Source organism: Bos indicus x Bos taurus, chromosome 1, assembly GCF_003369695.1.
Source record: "Bos indicus x Bos taurus breed Angus x Brahman F1 hybrid chromosome 1, Bos_hybrid_MaternalHap_v2.0, whole genome shotgun sequence".
NCBI lineage: Eukaryota > Metazoa > Chordata > Mammalia > Artiodactyla > Bovidae > Bos > Bos indicus x Bos taurus.
The window spans coordinates 60,234,928-60,256,226 of NC_040076.1; the positions used below are offsets into that span (position 1 = coordinate 60,234,928).

Below are 21,299 nucleotides of genomic sequence, written 5' to 3' on the forward strand. Positions count from 1 at the left end.
AGAAACTTCTGACTTGATAGCAAAGCCTACAGCTGGTGTTAACTTTTTAACATGAAGCTTCTGTGACTTAAAGGAAATAGAATCTCAAATCAGCTGGGGGACAATGCTGATTGAGACACAAGTGGTTTTTCACAAGATCAGTAAAGGGTGGTGTATATTAAAGACTTCAGCTAACCTTTGTCCCTAGTTCCTGGGAGGTAACCTCTAAATCCTTGGAATTTTTCTAAGTCATAGGTGTTTCTCTGTCATTTCCTGTTGGGCTGTCTTGGACCACGCTTGATGAGGGGATTCATGGTGGGACCCTAGATGGTTTATGCTAACAAGATGACTCAAGGTGGGGTTGGCTATGCCAGAAAGACCCACCCACTATGTGATTAGAGTGCTGGGGCAGGAGAGGGGACCTGGAACACTGAGGTCAACCAGTAGCCAGTGAATCAATCAATCATGCCTAAAAGCAATGAAAGTCCAGTAAAAACTCTGGGCACCTCAGCTTGGGAGAACTTCAGCTGACAACACTGTACATTGTCACCCATCAGTGTGCTGGGACAGTGGACTCATGCTTGGGGCTCTCTCAGACTTCACGCTACACATTTCTCCCTTTGGCTGATTCTTTTCTTTTTGTAAACATTTTTACTGGGACAAATGTTCAGACAATATATTCCTAGTGGTCATCAAATACTTCTTCTTGGCCACATGGCATTTAGGATCTTAGTTCCCCACCAGGGGCTGAACCATGTCCCCTGCAGTGGGAGCTCAGAGTCTTAAGCACTGGACTGCCAGGGAAGTAGCTGACTGATTTGTATCCTTCTATATAATAAAACTGTGATCACAAGTATAACATTTTCCTGAGTTCTGTGTTATTCTAGAAATTATTAAGCCTGAGATGCTAATGGGAACCCCTGAAATTGTAGTCAGCTGATTGGTCATCCTGGCCTGAGGATGCTGCATTTGTGTCTGACACCTGATGTGAGGGCGATTTTTCTTGAGAATTATGTCTTAAGCTTGAGTTTGGCAAACTCATTGAAGAAGGGCATTATCAGGAGTTTTACATAAAATTTAGATTGGGGCGATGGGCCCATAAACTGTCTCTTTGAACTGGAGGGGAACAGAGGTTTTGCTTCTGTGTGAGACCCACTGCTGACTGTTGAAAGCAATCATTAGTGCTCGGCTCCTTCACCCCAGCCACCCACCCCAATTTGGGACCAGTTCCTTTTTTTTTGACCCAGTTTGGCAGCTCAGGGTCCAGATCACTTCTGATGCACAATTAATCAGCCTCACCTGTTTGGATTGCTCATTTCTCATTTTCTGCCACCATCTCCTGTCTGTCCTGTGCAATGCTGCTGGGGTTCTATGGAGATTCTGAAGACATTTTATGAAGGTAATAATAGCTCTCACCAAGAACAGAGAACAGCTTATTTCATAAGTTTAAAAAAAGAAAAAGTGACTTTAGAAGATAATTGATTTCCTCCTACTGCTATCAGGTTGGATCTTAATAAAACTAAACCTTAAAGGATGACCTTTATTATGGAGATTTTAAAGGAGTATACCCCCTAATGATTTTTGGTATCATATCCAAAGGTCTCACTCAAGTCTAAAACTCACAGAGTCTTAATGTTTTATCTGTAGCTTCTCAATGGTAATTTCTGCTTATTTCTTATTATCCCTTTAAGGGAGGAAAAGAAAAACTTTCAGAAACTCTCTTTGCTGAGATGAAGACAATTATTGTAAATACCACATTCCCTTCGGTGACAGAAAAGACACAGATAGAGGGCCTTCAAGTGATTCTTCAGTGTCTGGTCTACCCCTTCCTTTACATATTTTTCATTATCATTGGCTTCATTTCTATATTATTCAGGAAAAACTTCCAAGAAGCAGTGCAGTCAACCACAAGATCACTGACTCAGGTCAATAAAGACACATCTCCTTTTCACGTTTATTTCATTTTGTTTTAAGATCACAGAAGAGCAGAGCATTCATACGTGTAATGTAACAGAAGAGAGAAACTGAATTCAAATACATTTAAAAAGAAAAGGAAAAAAGCTTTTTTAATTTTAATTTGTTTAAACACACACTTGCGCTTTTTATTTTCCTTCACAGAGCTAGTATCCAGGGAAAAAATCCCCCCAATAAACAAATAATAATAAAAAAAAACCTTGAACAACAAAAAACCCAAACAAAAAATGGCCATGAGTTTTTGTCATCAAGGAAAGTTTTGCTTATGTCTACAGGGATGAAAAAAGGAATATATTTATATATATATATTTATATGTATATAACACTGTTAATAAGGAGAATTCTAACCAAGAGCAGGATTTATACACCCTTCAGTAGAGCAGTGAGAAGGAAGGGGTGAACCAGTGCCGGGGAAGGAAGTTGGAGGTTTTCTCCCATGCTTCTCTCCTTCTGTAATTTCCACTTCACCCTTCTCCTACTCCCAGTAAATACTTAGGGAGCAGAACATGGTCATAATTCACCAGGATGAACCTTTAACGTTCTCTAGTAAAGAACAAAGACTAAGTAAGGGAGTTTTTGTTTTTTGTAAAGGCTCCAAATAGCTTAGAATTACTGCTGCATGCCAGAAAGCGAGTGGTCCCAAGGGTTTTCTTCGTTTGGAAGAAACAGATTTTCACTCTGTACCTGGCTTTACATAGAGAGGGCTTATGCAGAGAAGAACATAGCTGTAGGAGTTGGTCCAGGAGCATCACTCAAAGACGCCTCTGAAATCACCCTGGAAGTGGGGAGTTATCCATGGGCAGGTCACTTTCCCACTTAAAGAGAGTTTCAGACCTACTCTAAGCACATTGCAAATTGTCATCTATATAAAGTGATACTAATGCTGGGAAGTTATGAATAATCCTTGCTTTTCAATGCACAGGAGACTTATATTATTTCTGTTCTCTTAAGCAATGCATGAAAAGCCACCATTGGACAGATGCTAAGTTGAGCATCCAGGATAGTGTGGGTCTATACTTTGATGGGTCAAGACAAGCGCACCTGTGCTCAGGCCATCCAGAACAAGGTGCATGATAGTAATTCCTCATCAACCACCTGAGAAACCATCCTATTTACCCTCTGCTTGGAGTATTTAACTTTTACATTTGATTTTGACCTTCACAACTCCTATTACATTCAGCTCTGTAACCTGCTAAAATGTGTTTATTTTTGTCTTGTTTTCAACTTGTTTCTTTAAAATTGTACTGACTTGTATTTTGTGAACGTGAGGTTTGTTTTCTCTCCATCCATTTACTTGACTACATAGCCTATAAGTCAAATTTAGAGAAACTTATGCCATGAGATGTTTCTTCCAAAACAAAATATATTATCTTGCTCATTTCTCCTAGAACAGACTTTTGAACCTACCTGGGATCACTTGCTTATGGCCACCTGCACAAGCAAAGAGGTTTCAAGGACAACCATTTACTATCACGAGGCACTTGGCCCAGGAGGAGAAGACTGATGTTTCCTTTCCTTTTACATGAACAACTTCCTCACTAGTTATGTGACCAATACCTAGTCTGGCTATTTTCTCCCTATGAAAGATTATTAGAATATAGTCCAACAGCTAGATTTTATAACATTTCAATTAAAGAAACAACTCCAGCTCTCTCAACGCCATCGGTATAATTTGAATGTGTCCCTTCTCTAGGTTACTAAGAAATTTTGATTAGGAGAGAATTATAGAACCAGTCCAGGGACCCTGTATTCTAGAAAGTTTTGGCTTTTGACATGGAGATGATGGAAGGATGGTTCCAAGAAGTGAAGATCAAACTAGATCAAAGAGATCAAACCAGAAACAACAAATAGCTGCTTAGAATGACAAGCTGGGCATAGTGCTACATGAAGATTCAATTCTTATTCAGAATCAGAGAGTTTGGAGATGGCAGAGGTTTTAGAGAAATCATTCGAATTTCTCACTTTCAGGATGAGAAAATCAAAACTCAGAAAGTTTAACTAATTTGCCAAAGGTCATATGACTTGCTTATAGGCCAGACCTGGGGCTAGAACTCATTTCTCCTGACTCCCAATCCACTTTCCACCTACTTCGCTTTATAAAGTTGTCATTTGTCTTGGGTAGAGGAGTATACTTTAAGCATAATATTAATTTGACCCAAATTTCTTTCGATAACAGTCTTTGCAAAAAATTCATGTGATCCGTGGAGATCTCTTTGATGACTCCTTATGTACCAGCTGTGCTGATCATAGAAGACATATATATGTCATTCTGTTAAACACATCAGACACTTCAAAAAGACTTCAAGAGAACATGCTGAGAGAGATACTCTCAATGAAAATGATTCTGTCCTCATTTGCAATAGTCAGTATAGAAATATAGGTAATAGATCCACCAGATTAAGCAAGAGTAATTCTTTCCTAGAGTGTTTTAGCAAGATATTTCTCAAGGACGTAACATTTTTCAATATCCCTTAATTTCTTAGGATTGAGATGATGAAGAAACTACCCCAAAGTTTCTGTTGAATGGAAAATAAAGACTGAGTAATACTGTGCTCATCAAGATATAGGTGACTTACTTTCCTTGGAGCTATTGAAATAAGACTTTAGGTTGTAAGCAAGAAGTAACAACAACAACAAAAGCACTTGACAGTTGATGTAACAGACACATGAGCCCTTCAAACTCTGTCCTCCCTGTCTCTTCATTTCCCTTGCTCTGGGGTCAGGTGGGACAGCTGTGGTAGGTGTTGGACGGAAGTCCTGACTTCCTAAGTCCTAAGTCAGCACTTAGGTCCTGAAGGAACAAAGAGGTGACCTCTTGGGAACAGAGCAGGATGCGAGCTTATAACAGTTCTGTGGGTCTGCTTCCTTTTGCTGAGACAACCTTATGTTTGGGCCATTAGTCATCTTTCATCCCATTCTGACCTGTGACAGGCTTTGGTTTTTATTTATTTTTATTTGCTTTTTTTTCCTTTCAGATTCATAGTTTAGCTGAACTTGGGCATTGCATGAAAAATGAAGTTTACATAGTTTATATTATGTACATAAACTACCGATTTACATTGATTTACACATGATTGGTGCCTAATTTATTAATCAGCACACAGAATGTAAATGCGCTGAAAGGAAATCAAGGTTTTAAAATAAATTTTCCATAATATCCATAAACATTTACGCTGGTGTAAATGTTAAACCAACACCTAACGTTAACACCAGCTAGCTTGTCAGCGGGTTAGTTATGCACTGGTTGCTGTGGTTGCTGGGTGAAGATAAAGTCTTTCTTGCATATCACGTGGCCACATTTAACAACATAGCTGCAAACGAGAACGGTTTACTTCTCTTCCACTGTATGCACATAAACGTAAACTTCATTTTGCATTTAGTGAGACACTTACAGATATTATGCCAACTACTATAGAAAATTTACTCCACCAGAGCAAATGCACTAGAGAAGAAATATTTTAAACATTTAAGAAAGAAGACTTCCTAAATCGGATTTACATTTCTTAACTCAGGGTCTTCGCTGTTTCTGTGGTATATTTAATATTTGTCTTCAAAATATTAATTGTTTTGTAGGTCGGATAACAGCATTGCACTTATATATCTATAAAAATGATACTTATTAGAAATCAAGGCTAAATACAGGTTGAAAATTTATGAAGTCGAAGAGCTAAAATAAGGTGATGGTTATTCCCATGGAACATGATCCATAAGCAAATTCCTTTCAAACAAATCATTACAGTGTGGAAAAATGGGGCTCCACGTCTTTCAAAATGAAGTATAGCTCTTTTTTAAAACCAAATTCAATACTTTTCTTCCTTTTAAGTTTAAATCATTATTCTAGATTTGGTTTATAATACATACAATATTGCAAATATAGCATCTGTAAAGATAAGGTTAAAAAAAATACATACACATATATATATATTTCCACAAATAATTTAAGACCTTCAAAAAACAAAATGGGAAATTCTGGGATGCAAGCCAATAGACACATTCAAACCACAACCAACCTGGGGATGGAACCTATGATTCTGGAACAGTTAAGAAGCTAATAACTCAGTAGGTAACAACTGAGAAATATTTTCATGCTGAGGAGTTTAGTTTTTGTGTGCAAAGGAGGTAAGTCCATTTTTGGAGGAGAAACAGATTTTTGTTTCTGTCCTCCAATAACATGAAAATCACGAGTACTTTTACAAGGTCTCTATGAATAGCCCAAATTGTCTGAAGATGTAGTAAAAAAAAAAAAAAAAAAAAATGCCCAGGGCAAAGGTGATGTCTGACTTGGAAGAGAAGGCAAAGGTCAGTGGGACAATTCTTCCCATCAGAAAAAGCAAGGACCTATCCCTAAGCCTTAGTTCTTTCAGGGCAGAGGGATGTTTTGTGCCCAAACTAGTAAGACTTCCTCCAATAGGGCAAAACCTTCTGATGAACAACTGCACAGAGGAAAGAATTTTGCAGTTGTAAAACCTAGGATAGTTTTCATTCTTCAGGAAGGACCCTTCATCAAGGTCATTTCTGCTTTGGTTAACTGTAAGTCAGGTCTCAGGATTTTGTTTTATGAAGAGTGGAGTTTCAGTTTGCATACAAAGGATATTAAATGTGTTAGCCATTCAGATTAATTGATGTATTTCACTCCTCTCAGTATATTATTTCCAGCCAGTTGATTCTTTTCATTGCAGGATTTCATGCTTTGATTACCAACGGACAAAAGTCTTGAAGAAAGTTATCACGTTGTGATGAACTAAATTCCAAGAAGTCCCATGTTTAAACTTATTATCTCGATGTCAGTAATCTGGCTTCTACCTTTTACCTGACCCTTTTCCAAACTATGTTCTCTTCCATTTTTCACATTGCTCAAAAACATCCTCAAACCTATGAAATTTCTGGGGTCAATGATTGCTCTGAAACGGGAGACAGGACAAAATTCCCAGATCCTACCAGAGATGCAAACATCACATATGCAAACACCACAATATTCAATACATGTTTAATTACGTTTAATATACGGACCATTTTAATAAAATTCAGGGAACAAATGGCGCTGACAAGGCAAAGACATTCCTTTCAATGAGAATCTCCTTCTATAAAGCCAAGACCTTGTCCTTAGGATAGGGTAGAGGCAATAAGAAATCTAGATGTGTGATGAAAAATCCGTGACATGCCATGGGGATCTGTTCCTGAAATTGATACTAAACTGAATTAACTCCTGTTACTTTTCTTTTCTTATGTATCTTTAAATTAGCATGCACTCCACTAAAGCTTCCACTTAAGGATGTGGTTGACTCTTCAATATAGGAAATATTGATCGTCAAGGATGATAAGATTTTATTCCTGTACTAAGAAGACTAAATTGTTAGAGAAATCCCTGATTGTCAATAAATTGATGCTGCCTAGGAACAAGGCTCACCTTCTCTATGTTTAAGTAGCTACCATCTTGGATAAGAATTTTGGTCCTATGCCAGGATCTGCCACAAATACTTTTATGCACTCCCAAGTCCAATTTGTCCTTCTGTTTCATGTCTAAACTGCAGAATCTTAAAAGAAGTCTGGTGATAGGCTTTTAAAAAATCCCCTAGAAGAGATTAAAAGTACCACTCATCAGGAGATCATTACCTTTAAAGATGAGACTCATTGCAAAGAGCCTTCAATTAATAAAATCTATCAAGATAAATTTCAGATTTATTATTTTCCTTCCTTCCTCTTCACTCTCCTTCTATACTCCTTCCCTTTCTTCCTTTTTCTCTTCCTCACTCCCTTTCTTTCTAGTTCTTCCTCCCTTCCTTCTTTCTTCCCTTTCTTCCTTCCTTTTCTGATTTGCAGTTATGAAGCTTCCTGTTTTACATCATATAACAGCCATTTTCCAGGTTCTAAGACTTGGTGAGGTACCATATTTGGCTCGGCTGCAATACATTCTACTGTGACCTCAATAACAATCCTATGTCTTCTCACTAATGAGCCATTTCCAATGCCTATTAGTCTAAGTAAAAGCAACGGTTGGTTTCCTGACAAAGATCTACACACCGGGAGCTCTCTCTGTAAGGCTTTTCCTAAGAAAATCCTTCTGGTGTGGTGGTGATGTCAAGTTTTGTGGTATGTATATAGCTTTTGCCTAAATGATTACAAGTTTCTCAGCTGTTCTGGTTGAGAGCTAACTCATATATCAGGGTTAACAATAAGATGTCTCTTGTATATGTAAACTTAAATATCATATCTCCCACTGTATCTTTTTCAGAAGACAAGAAGCCAAGAGTAAGTTGGAAAGATGGAATACAGTGCTGTTCCTAGTGGCCTGGTGCAGGATAAGGACAGAGTGCTATCAACAGCAGTGCTGTGAACACCATCCATGGATGAGAGAGGAGATGATGCGGGCAATCAAATCAAGTATTAGCCTAGAACACCAGGACAGAGCTGCAAAGGAGCAGCTACAAGGAGTAGATTTCCCCTTTGTTATGGCCAATGCTTGTATTGGGGCTGGCACAGTATTTCTACCACATGAGTAGGGACCTGGGTATCTGTACTTCTCTTGCCTTGCTCATGGCTCACTGTATTTTATCTGAAATATGGAAAAATCTCTGCTCAGGGAAATCCATGGGAGCAAATGCAGTGTTAACTGAAGATTGGAGAGGGGGCATAACAGGGCTGCTAAGGATCTCCGCGTGGCTCAGCATCCTTTCACTAGGACTTAACCCTTGGAGACCTTCCCACTTCTGGGGATTTGCTCCATACCTGCTACTGCTGCGGCAGAGCAGGACCAAGTCGGCCAAAAGCTGGGAAGCACATGAATCCTTCAGACTCACTCGTGAAACAGAGTGAAATCAGAAACTTCTGTCCTAGGTCACCTTATCCGCATCACTGATTCTTTCTACTGTTTGCTCACCCCATCAATAGTAGGCACTTTCATTGACAGTGATAATCTGAGTGACTCTGGACTGGGTTCTGATGACTGGACTGGGAGGAAGATGAGGATCTGCCCGTAGGTGGGGCACAGCTTGGTCTGAAATACACGCTGAGGTGCAGTGACAGCCATGGATGGGGGAGCGGCTCTGCTCCTTGCCTCCTTCCCCTCCCACGGCCCCCAGCGCCTCGTCATAGCCGCATCTCAAGATTACAATGAGGGACAGTATCTACAGCACAATGAGTTTATGTACACGTGGACCATTCCCTCGGCATGCTTTAGAGAGAGGCGCACACGCCCACACACGTACACCCACGTTGAGAGAGAGAGAGAGAGAGAGAGAGAGAGAGAGAGACGGCACGCGCGCACAGTGGAGAGAATTAAAATGGCACTTTCTAGCATCTGCGGCATGACGAGTGCTGGGAGGTGGGGGTTAAGGGGTGGGAGTGAAGGGAAGCGGCCGGGGTGAGGATTAAGAGCAGATATCCGGCGCGGATGCGCAGGGATGCGGGGCAGATCGAACACGGAGATGGTCTTAAAAGTTGGAGGGAGAGTGGAAGCAGGAAAACCAGATAAAGAGTCAGGTAGGACTCCAGCATGGATTCCATTGATAGTCTGAATGGCTATGCGTCAGCTCAAATTAAAAAACAGAATAAAATGATGTTGGTAGTATAAACACCAAGGCAAGACCATATTTTTTTCTTTCCGCGCAGATGAAAAAGGCTGAAGGAAGGATAAAGAGTGTGTGTGTGTGTGTGTGTGTGTGTGTGTGTGTGTGTGCGTGTGGTGGGGGGTTAATACCCATCTGGTACTTCTTCACTTGTCATTTTTTTATAACATGAAATCTCCTTAATTGATGGAGTCTTTACACAGTCTACATTTGCTTAGATATACACATTTCTTGGTAGAACTTTTCCCACCTGGAATTATACTTCAATTTTTATTGATGGACTTTCAAATTGTTTTAAATGTTGTATTTTCTTCTTCATTTTCTTATTTCCCCCTTCATTTATAAACACACAAAGTTGTGAAAGAAACAGTCTCCCCCCATTTCACTCTCTCTCTCGCTCTGTATCTTGTGTGACGCATTTTTGTGTGTTTTTTTTTTAATTATTTTTAAACTTTTATTCTATTAACATTTGCTGAGAAGGCAGAGCAGAGATGCTGCCAGCAGCCACAGTGGTACGGCCAGACTGATAGATCCATTTATTCCTCTCACCGACCCAGGTCCTGCAGTGCAAAAGAGAGAAAAGAAAGTAATTATTAATACATCCAGTCCACTCTATGTCACAACTGACTGCTCCTTATTTCAGAGGTAAGACTGGGCCGTGTACCAGCATCTCAAAGTCTGGGCACTTATATACAGTCTAAGAAGGACTCACCATCTTTTCTAAATCCTTCTGGTTGATCTATAAGTATCTTAGGGGTATCTTGTATGATGCTGGATCAGTCTCCTCTCCACCCAAATTTATCTTGCACTCTCTGGTCTGCACAGCAGTGGGATGTCAGCACTCATTAAGATTCCAAGCATTGCTGAGGGTCCTTCAGCAGCCAGACACCGGCTCCTCCAGCTGATTCACCACAGTATCTCCATCAATAAAATGTGGAACCAGTCTGTAATGCTCTCTTCTCAAGGGGGCGGGGGAGGGGTGGTGGTGGTGGCAGTGGCTATTTATTTGTTAGTGGGGAGAGGAATTGTTTTAAAGTAACGTTTTTGGCTGGGTGGCACCTTAGCTGCAAGGCAGAAAATAAGTCAACTCATGGTGGGATTTTAAGCAGCAGCAGGGGGTCATCTGGTCCAAACCCTTCATTTGACACTAAAAATTAATTATGATGACAACAAAAACAAACAAACCTAGCCAGGCAGGTCCAAACTGGAGCAGAGCTGAGACTTGAACTTGCCCAGAATTCATCCTGGAGGGGTTATCTGTGGGTTTCCCACTGCCAACCTGAGTTTTCCCAATGTAGAAGAATTTGGGGGATGTGGGTGTGCAAATGGAGAAGAGAGTGGGTGAGGGATTTGTGTATTTACACAGAAAGAATTGAGGCAGTGAGTGTAGGTCTAGAGCTTGCCTCCTACGCTTTGCCTGTTGCATTTCCTCCTTTTGTATAGTTCTGTTCATTTAGATTCATTACAAGAGGAAAACAGTTTTTCACAACAGAGACTTTTGGATTTAAGACTGTATGCTTAGACATGACATTCAAAAGGAAAAAATGGTGTCATTGTAACCATGGGTCAGTTGAAAGTTTTGAGGGCATTTAAGGAGATCAGTATGTGTGAATGAGTGTGTATGTGAGTGTGGGTGTTTGTACTTGTGCAAGTGCAATGGAAGCATCCTCTGGCATGTGAACATTTCCAAAATTGTCTACAAACATACCAGGTCAGATATAAAATAACTGGGAAAATGTTGAATATAAGAATATTCTCCCATCTATGTTTCACATATCAATAAAAATAATATTATAGGAACAACAGCAACCAAAGACAGCCAAGAAACAACTACATAGCACTTACGACACGTCCTGTTAAAAATGCTTCACAAATATAAGCACACAACCATGTTACAAGGCAGGTCCTCTAGTGAACCCTGCTTTCCAGGGAGATAAGGGAGCCACAGAGAGGGTAAGTTCACCACATGAGTTTACACAGTAAGCAGAGAGCTGGGCTTTCCCCCAGTGACTGACTCTAGAGTCTGTGCCTGTCACTGCTGCGCAGTGAGGTTATGTGGTGAAGGGGTGCCCCGAGTCTCCTGTCAAACATTCGGCAAATGAAATCTGGGTTTGTTTAAAACAGTAGCCCAGAACCAACAAAGCAACAGGAAGGTATCCATTATCTTTGAAAAAAATGATTTTCAATAGATCTTTTTTCTTTAAACTGAAATGTCTTATTGAGAATATTAAAAATGCTACTTAATATATAATATATATATAAAGTTTGAATAGCATAGTTACAGTATAAAATGAGTGTTTGAGTGTTATTATGTGTTGAGCAATGGAAACACAGAATAAAAGATTTAAATATCCAGTCAATTCTTTAAGTTTTCTGAATGACTGCAGGATTATATTAATAAGACACTTTAGCTATCTTCAGGTTCATGCCTTACATGAGGAATTAAGGATCAAAAAGATTATGCATTCTGCATAAAGCGCCTGATTAGTAATGGTGACCAGGCACTAGAATCTAAATATTAAGTCAGTGTTTTTCCTAATTCACACCCCCCACACACACATCATTCTTTTTGGCCTTTGGGGACCGTTAAGCTCCCTTAACGGCCCCTCGCCAGGGCCCCCAGCCTGATGGCAATGCAGTCCCCCATCATTTTCATTTCTCTCTGGGCTTTAGATGTCATAAGTTCTGTGGCACGTTTGTCTGGATTAGTGTGTCAGTGATGCTTCCCAAACAGAGAAAGACTACACACAAATTGAGGCCAGACAGGGTTAAGCAAGGATGATTTTTGTTTTGCCCCAGGGATCCTTTGAAAACAGGTTTTCAGACTCAATTCTGCCTATTTCCTTAATCTCATTTTTAGTGCTGAGACAGGTTGGATTATCTTTCAGACATCTTGGAGTTGAGTGGTACCTGGGGGAAGTCTGGTCTTAAACCATTTTATTTGAAGGATAGTAAATATGTGATAAAACAAAAATGCCATCACTGAAAAATATGATATATGCATATATGAACCTAGATACACATGTTCACATATAACATTCTTGCTAATGTATGTACACATACATATGCAGATGCCAAGAGAAGTGTATTTGTTATATGCATACTCATATACACATATGATAGACACATGTTAAAGGTATTTTAACACACAAAGTTGACAATTAGCTATTACTCTTACATGCTATTCTATGTTATACATAGGGAATCTTAGTGTGACTCTTAATAATCTTTAATTTTATCTCTAATAGAATTGTTACCACATAATTGAAATATATTTTGTGGCTCTCTGAAAGATATTTTCATCTCTATCAATTATTATTTATTAAGTGCATTAAGTGCTCTCATATAGCTATTTGATGTGCTTATATGACTTGCTCTTTTCATAATTGGTTTTGAGAGTAAATAAATAGGCTTGAGAAAAACAAGGGTAACCTGTGATAGTTGGGGAATCAACACAAGTGTGTATACAATTACAGATACGTGTATATATGACTGCATAGGAGACTACTTCAGTTAATGGCTATTTCAGGGAAGAATCATCAGCAAAATCATTAATTGTGTTTTAGTTCATAGTTATGAAATTTCTGCTTATTTGTGGAAATGCAAATGATAAATCTTATTTCCCATACCAGATGGCCACACTCAGCAAGTGCTTTTATACACTGACAGATATAATGAAAGCAAGAGTCTGCAAACATAAATTAGCCTTAAGAATAGATGGGCAAATAGAACCACAATTCAAAAATTGCTACATGTTTTTCACATAACAGAAAAAAATCATATTTTGGTATTTAGCCACATCCTATATATATGTATATATGTGTATGTGTGTTTATCTAGTAAACATTTAATAAGAGGTAGCAACAGAGGATCAGATGGTTGTATGGCATCACCAACTCAATGGACATGAGTTTGAGCAAAGTTTGGGGGACAGTGAAGGACAGGGAGCCTGGCTTGCTGCATTCCAAAGGGTCAGTCATGACTTAGCGACTGAACAACAATAACAAGATTGTCATTATTGTTATTAACTCTGGAAGTCTATGTTACAGGATGGCATGAAATACCTCTGGATCAAAGACACTGGTTTGCGAACTGGGTCAAGGCTTTTAATGTTTGACATGAAAAGTGCAAAATTTAGCTGCAGCGGGAGTGGGAATCTTAAGTCAACACATCAGGTCAAGGTTTTCAACTCCAAAGATAGTTGAGACTCTGTATCAAGGTGAAGGCCGGACGGCACTTTGCCAGGACAATGCTTATCCAAGGGAATTGGTGATTAAGGGCAAGACTGATAGAACATAGTTCAGCCATACAAGAAAAGAAGGGCCAGGTGAATTTAAGCTCAAACTCTTCTTAGAATTATTAAGGATTGACAAAACGACTAAAATAAAAACATAAACAATATGCAAAACAATTGTTAAACAAAGGAGAAAAATAATCTACTAAACGTCTCTTAGATATTATCTTGATGCCCAGGCTGAGGTCCCCTCAGTGGCCTGGAGCCACATTTAAAAGGGAAAAAGACTGACTTTGGTGCCACCTGCTGATCATTTTCTGTCAGTACAGCTTCCTCTGCGTGAAGGAATCCACTGGGGAGGAGAGCCTGTAGTTTCTAGGCCTGGAGCAAATTGTAAGAGGGGGTATACTGATGTTTTCTTTGAGCAGTGTGTCTTGAAAATAAATTTGGGTTCCATTTCCACAATGCTTTATGCATTATCTCCCTTTTCTATAAAAACGGTCTTGGAGTATTCTCACAATGAAGTTGGAATTATCACACTTTTTCCATCAAAACAACATCAAATATTTTGACTTGCAAAATCTTGAAACTTTAGGCCATTACTTTCCTTTGAGTGACACTATGAATTTTTCTCATTGATCTTTGAAATTAAAAAAAAAAAAATCGGATGCTCTATTTTCCCCTCCACTCCAAAGCTCTGTGGTATCATTGTGTTCTAACAACACCAGTTACTTAAGATTCAAATGTAATAGACAATCGTGGCATGCAGAGAGAAGAAGGTATGAAGAGGACAGCAGTTTATACTTCTTGTCCCAAATAATCTTGATCCTATATACGTATTTCTGGTCACGTCTTCCCTGCTGCATTCTGTGAGGGCTTGCTAGCACTGGTCATAAACTAGATGCTGGCCCTTTCCTGGGTATAACCAACAAAGCTGGTCCACAGTCTCTGAGGCTCACTGCCTGGTTGGGTCTAAGGACCATAAGAATAGGTTTTCACTCTTGAGAGTGATCTTGGTAGCTTTAGCCCCTTTGACACTCAGACAAGAAGATGTCTTCATAGGAGACACTTATCAATCCAAGTGGGTGGCCATGAAAATTTATGCAGGGTGGTGCCTGCCACATAGATTTTTCCATGACTCTGGTATGGGAACAGACACTGTTAGGGATTTCTGTTGGTCTTGTAAAGATAACACATCAGAATTGGTAATTGTTTGAATCTTAGGGTCCATGTCATGAAGTGTTGACCTGACTATATTGTCTTTGTAGGGGAAAGTGTGTGAATCACATGCCACGTGGCTGACAGAGCTACATGAGGCAGTTTGACAGCACAAAAAGGCAGTTACCAGATGTCCCTGCAGCCTGGGTATAGGGTGGCAGGGCCAGGGTATGGGAGAAGGTTCTGGCAGGAGGGAATAGGGAATGCTCAAGTTCTTCATTTTTGGAGACCCTACTCTATCTCCTTGAGCAATATATCTGCTTCAACAGCCAACGAGGGGTGATGAAGTGGACTCTCTGTCTCAACTGAGAGCCCTGACACTGGGAAGTGGACATTTCCAGAAGTGCAGCTCTGCAGGAATTAACCAAGGGAACTTAAGGACAATGGGAGAGGGAATAACTTGCTCAGTTCCAGAGATTCAAAAATGAATAAGTCAGAAGCAATAGAGGGGTCATTGTTGGATCAGAGACTTATTGTAAATGAGAAAGTTCACAGTTTGGGAAAAATAGTGGCAAATGTGTTATGGAAATTATTATCACAAATTATCAATAGGGAATAATCACATGTAGAAGGCTCCAATGTATTGCTGCAGACTCTCAATTTTAACATACAGAAGGGAATCAGAAATAAGAACCATACCTTTTTGCTTGAAGTGCACGGTGGTGCCAATTTCTAAAAAGGAAACATTTAGCAAAACAAAAACAGGTAAAAAATTCTGAATCAATTGAGAGTAAGCACAAAGGTCGTCTGGTACTCTCCACTGCAAGGAGAACGAGAGGAAAGGAGAAAGAGCACGCTCAGAGGAACACACACTGGTAGAGACTGAAAGAAAGGTACATGGAAAGAGACTGCTTTGTTGGAACAAATGTGCGGTTGGAGGTGGCAAAAGCAATTTGCAGCTTCAGGTACTTGATGTAACATGTGATGAGTGCAGACGAGTACGAGATCTCTGAGGATGGCAGATGAAAGGACTCTTGACTGCAATGTAGCCAAGGAGAGGTTGTGTCTGCCTCCCCACACCCAACCCCATTCTACCCTTTTGCATCTGCTTTGCTCTGCTCACACCGGTTACCTTTCTTCCTTTTCCTTTTCCTTTCTACCTTTTTTTTCTAATACACTAAATCCCTTCCAACATTACAACCTTTGCCCTAGCACCTGCTTGGAATGTCCCTCCCCAGACCTCTGCCTGGCCAGCTCAGTCACTTCATTCAGATTTCTGCTGAAATGTCAGGAAGGGTTTCCCCCATCATCTTCTCAAAAACGGTATCCTCTGTGACTTCCTGTTATTTTACCCTGGTTTGCTAATATTAATAGTCCTGATCCCTACTTTTCCCCATGTTACACATTGACTTACTTGCTTGTTCAGTTTCTCTCCTCCATGAAGGCAGCCACAGTGCATATCTTGTCAACCACTGTACCCTGGTGCCTAGATCAGAACCCAGCATGTAGCAGGTATACAATAAATACTTGTTGAATCTACTAATAACTCTCAGTGTTGGGAGAGCTTCTATAGGTAAAATGCTTGGATTCCCTTTTAAGTATCTTGCTCAATTAAAGCACAGCGCTCCTCGATATTTAGAAGTAAATATGGAAAATTTCCATAGGATACTTTGAATCTCAGGACCAACTGGATGACTGATCAGATATAGGAGTCCAAACCATGGAAGCTGGACATAGGTTTTATTCTCTGTGAGGATCAGGACACAGCCCTGCATTCCTGAGTGGCATGCTTTCACTAAGGGCATAAAGTGACCTGGACTCTGAAGAGAAAAAGAAGCTTCAGATTAGGAACCCAGTCACCTCACCATCCTGCTTGAAACTGGCTTATGCTTTCTCATGACTTCCAGAATAAAGACCAAAATACTTAGCATGCCATCCAAGGCTCTGCCCTTTCACCTTTCCAGCCTCATCTCATGTGGAGATGTTTATTATCCCGGTGTCCCAGCCCACAAACCTTCCTGATGCTCCGTGGTACCCCGTTTTCTTTGTCGTGGGGTCTATGGCCTGATGATATCTCTACTAGGAATCCCACTCACCCTTCAAAATTTAGTTACATATTCCACAGAGAAATCTTCCTTAGACTCCTTGGTAAAATGAAGTCCCTCTATTATAAGCTCTGTTCTCCTTCACAACACTCATCTCAGTTTTAATTTCAAATGTATTTGTCTGGTGTTTTGATGAATGCTTATTTCACTAGTGGGCTGTGAGTTCCACAGAAGCAGGAACTGTATCTGTTACTGCCCCCTTGTTGGCACAGCAAATGAATGACGGCACTCTGAGTACACAATGGACCAAATCACTGAAATATGAGAAGAATAAAGATATGCCAGGCATCCTTCTAACAGAGGAGCTGAGACTCTGTAAAACAACAGAGAGTCTGAGTAGCTAAAATCTTTATCCTCTGATTTAGCACAAAGGGGTCTGAGCTTCAGAATCAGGTCTGCAAAGTTTTGGAGGTTCAGTGCAATCTAGGAATCCTCTCCCTCGCAGATTTTCCTTTTGCCTTTATGATTTAAGGATATCACAAGGAGAAGTCTCAAACAGCCTGATGTTTTCTAGTATAGTCATGATGGCTATAAGAAGGGCACCACTGTCCTAGCATCCAAAGTCTTGAAAATGTTTGGCTACTATTCAGCATTTGCTGGGCTGTTCATAGAGCAAACTGTGTCCACAAGTGAGGACAGATGTGGGGTGAGGCAGCTGGGGGTGTGTGAAGGTTCTTTTATACCATGATTGCTGGTACACTTCTGAAGACACTCAAAGCCATCAGCATCTGCCCTTCTGTCCTTGACGAGCTAGTCCATTATTTGCAGAAGGATGGAGGTCCATTCAGAAGATTGGAGCACGATTTCTGCTCCTCTTCTAGCAGAAGCCAGTTACTGAGGTCACTGTCAACTTAGAAGTGAAGTCAGATTCTATTAAGACTTAAAATGCTGGTGTCCACCTGTTGACCACACAGATCACCTGACCAGCAATGTTTCATTTGTGTATTAAACATGCTGTCACCTGTTTTCTTTGATAATACCTGTTCTCACAACTTTTCTTTAAAATCAGCATATTGCTTTCAAATATTGCAAAATCTCTGTAGAGAACTGCTCATCAAAATATGAGGAAAATGAGGCCCAGACAGGTTAATCAGTTCCCCAAGGTCACACAGACAGCAAGAGGCAGAGCTGAGACTGAAATTCAGGGCTCCCACTTCTCCAGGCAGAACTCTGTCCATTATTCACAATACCCCTCTGGAATTTTTATGATAGCAGGGCTGAGTAAGTGTAGCCTACATAACTCTAGGGTTATCACTGAGACATTTATATGATTCAGTATTGACTGGGGAAACTTTGGCTCTGCTCCTGTGCAAAGTACAAGTTCTCCTCTTTCTTTGCTCAAATTCTTTGGTTTATCATTCTTTAGAATTTATAAGGACTTCTCAAGGTTCCAGGTGGTGCAGTGGTAAAGAATCCACCTGCCAATTCAGGAGACTCAAGAGATGTAAGTTTGATCTCTTCTCCCCTGGAGAAGGAAATGACAACCCACTCCAGTATTCTTGGCTGGGAAATCGCATGGACAGAGGAGCCTGGTGAGTTATAGCCCTTGCGGTTGCAAGAGTCAGACGTGACTGAGCACAGCAGCAGCAGTAGCTCAGGGTCACAGAGCGATGCTCTTCACCCTAAGGGGTTTAGATTTCCTGATGGGATCATCTTCGTGTAAAGAACCCCTTAGGTTTCCCATGGTCCATCCCAGGTCTCATAGAATAATTCCAAGCAGTTGTTCAAGAACCTAGGCAGGCAGGGACACCAACAGTTCTGCTTAACTAGAAATTATCACTTCATTTCTTTTTGCCTCAGTTTCATCAACTGTAAAGTAAGTTTAATTAAAAGCTTCCTGTAAGTTTGTTCTGGGGCTTCCCTGGTGGCTCAAATGATAAAGAATCTGCCTGTCAATGCAGGAGACCCAGGTTCAACCCCTGGGTTGGCAGGATCCCCTGGAGAAGAAAATGGCAACTCACTCCAGTATTCCTGCCTGGGAAATCCCATGGACAGATGAGCCTGTCGGGCTACAGGCCATGGCGTTGAAAAAGAGATCAACAAGACCTAGTGACTAAACAACAACAGCTTTGTTCGATCACTTAGATAATTATCATACTCTGCTTGGAATGCTGCCAGACACATGCTAATTGCTCAATAAATAAGAGTTGTTGTTGTCAGATTTATGGTAAAAATTGCTTACAGAGGAGACTGTCAGGAAAAGTTTTGTGGAAAAAGAGAAAAACAGATCTTCAAAGTTAGCCATGCCAGTACTGTTTCAAAAAAAAATTTTTTTTTTTTAATCTATAGCACTACGGATGAACAAAACAAGATTCTAGCACACTGAAGTGATAACGAAGCAGACTGATTAGGGAGCATTTTGGTCAGGAGAAAACTAGCAATAGGTTAACCAGTAAAGGGGAACAGACTTGAGCAAAAGTCTGAATGTCCTAAATGGGAATGGACACTGCCTTACTAGTTGACTAAAAATAATTTAACAAAAGAATTCAAAAACATTGCTCAAACTTTACATTCTATGAAGAAAATATTTTTAAAAATCAGATAAAAAATATACTCTTGTTTAAGTTATCTTTAAAAAGCAAACTGCCAGTTAAAAGTCTAGGAAGTCTTCCCTATGGCAATGAATGACATAGTTTGTGAAATACCAACGATCTTAAGACTTGGAATTCCATTTGTATTTAGAAAAAAGAGAATGTAACTTTTATTTTGTATTATTATGTCTTATTCATCCGCTTCTGTTGGAGTAGACCGTTCTCTTTTGAGGAGCAAAATTCTGAACATTTTTGAGGAGGGCTCTTTGAAAAGTTGGTTGTATGCTGCCATCTTGTGGTAATACTAAACATGTGCCTTTGCGCCGTCTAAAGTAATTACCTTTGTCCACCAGGTGGCAGTAGTGAAAAAATTATCTTTGTTATTTTCAAAAGGAGTCTTTCCTATTACAGATCAAAAAAAAGAAAAAAAAAAAACACAACTCTTGGTCCTTAACAACTGACAATAATTCTTTCTTTTCCAACATGAAGGCGCTCTCAAGTTCTTGAGTAAAACTGCCTTGCCAGGGACACCAATTCTGTAGGGATTCCTGGATATACTCATTAGAATATACCTGACAACTACCATTTTTATGCCTCTCCTGAAGACTTCTCTCCACATGTCAATTTAGCTTCAGCAAATAGACTTAACAAGTAAGCATGGTAGTGCCAGTCTGAACAATGAAATAAAAGGATAAATCTACAGCAGCAGTACAATGGACAAAACTTTAGGGGGTTCAAGCACAAAGAAAGTTCTAAAATTCTGTGAATGCATTATTGTCATATGCTTAGATCTCAGCTCCTGATGAGGGTGTAGGAGGCAGCAATGGGGAAAAGAATTTAATACTAGAAAAGGCAAGTGCCTTGATAAATTTATTTATGCCAATCTGTCTTTGACTTTCGACTTTCAGATTCTTTACAACCAGCTGTGTGAGACAAATGTCCCCGGTGGTACTAGTCATAAAGAACCTGCCTGCCAATTCAGGAGACAAGGGAGACACAGGTTCAGTTCCTGGGTGGGGAAGATCCCCTGGAGGAGGGCATGGCAACCCATTCTGGTATTCTTGCCTGGAGAATCTCATGGACAGAGGAGCCTGGAGGGCGACGGTCCATAGGGTCACACACAGTCGGATACGACTGAAGCGACTTAGCGCACAGCACACACAGCATCAAAAAGAGCTGAGTGGGCCTTGCTCATCGGCAGGACGTCTTCCTTGTTCACTACTGTAGCCTTGGCCTCACTATTTCTTCAGCACAGAGTCTGTATTCAGTAGATTGGGTGAATAAGTGTCTGAATACATAAATGAATAAATGAATGAGTGACTGAGTGAATTAATCCATCAATACCTTAAGAGCTGCCCTCTAAAATTCTAGGTAGGGGGAAATATTATTCTTTGAAACCACCATGCTTTAACACAGAGGCAAAATGACTGTTGGGAATTCACAGTCATTTAAAGAATAATAAGGGGCTAGGAGGTTCTTCAGAGAAGGCAATGACACCCCACTCCAGTACTCTTGCCTGGAAAATCACATGGGCGGCAGAGCCTGGTAGGCTGCAGTCCATGGGGTCACTAACACTGGGATAGGACTGAGCAACTTCACTTTCACTTTTCACTTTCATACATTGGAGAAGGAAATGGCAACCCACTCCAGTGTTCTTGGAGAATCCCAGGGATCGGGGAGCCTGGTTGGCTTCCATCTATGGGGTCGCACAGAGTCAGACATGACTGAAGCGACTTAGCAGCAGCAACAGCAG

The 21,299-nt window shown here is 40.3% G+C and overlaps 1 protein-coding gene across 2 annotated transcripts in view; it reads right to left on the reverse strand.

Moving 5' to 3' along the window:
- Positions 1-1,909: 1,909 nt before the first annotated feature.
- Positions 1,910-21,299, reverse strand: part of LSAMP (limbic system associated membrane protein) — a 713,009-nt gene continuing 693,619 nt past the window's right edge. The window contains exons 8-9 of one of the 2 annotated variants that reach the window (XM_027525501.1): positions 15,610-15,642; positions 1,910-10,078 (exon numbers count right to left, since the gene is read on the reverse strand). In XM_027525501.1, coding sequence (XP_027381302.1) covers positions 9,981-10,078; positions 15,610-15,642 — 131 coding nt within the window. In that variant the 3' untranslated portion in view covers positions 1,910-9,980. The remainder of the gene's footprint in view (positions 10,079-15,609; positions 15,643-21,299) is intronic. The other variant, XM_027525630.1, reaches the window with a different exon arrangement.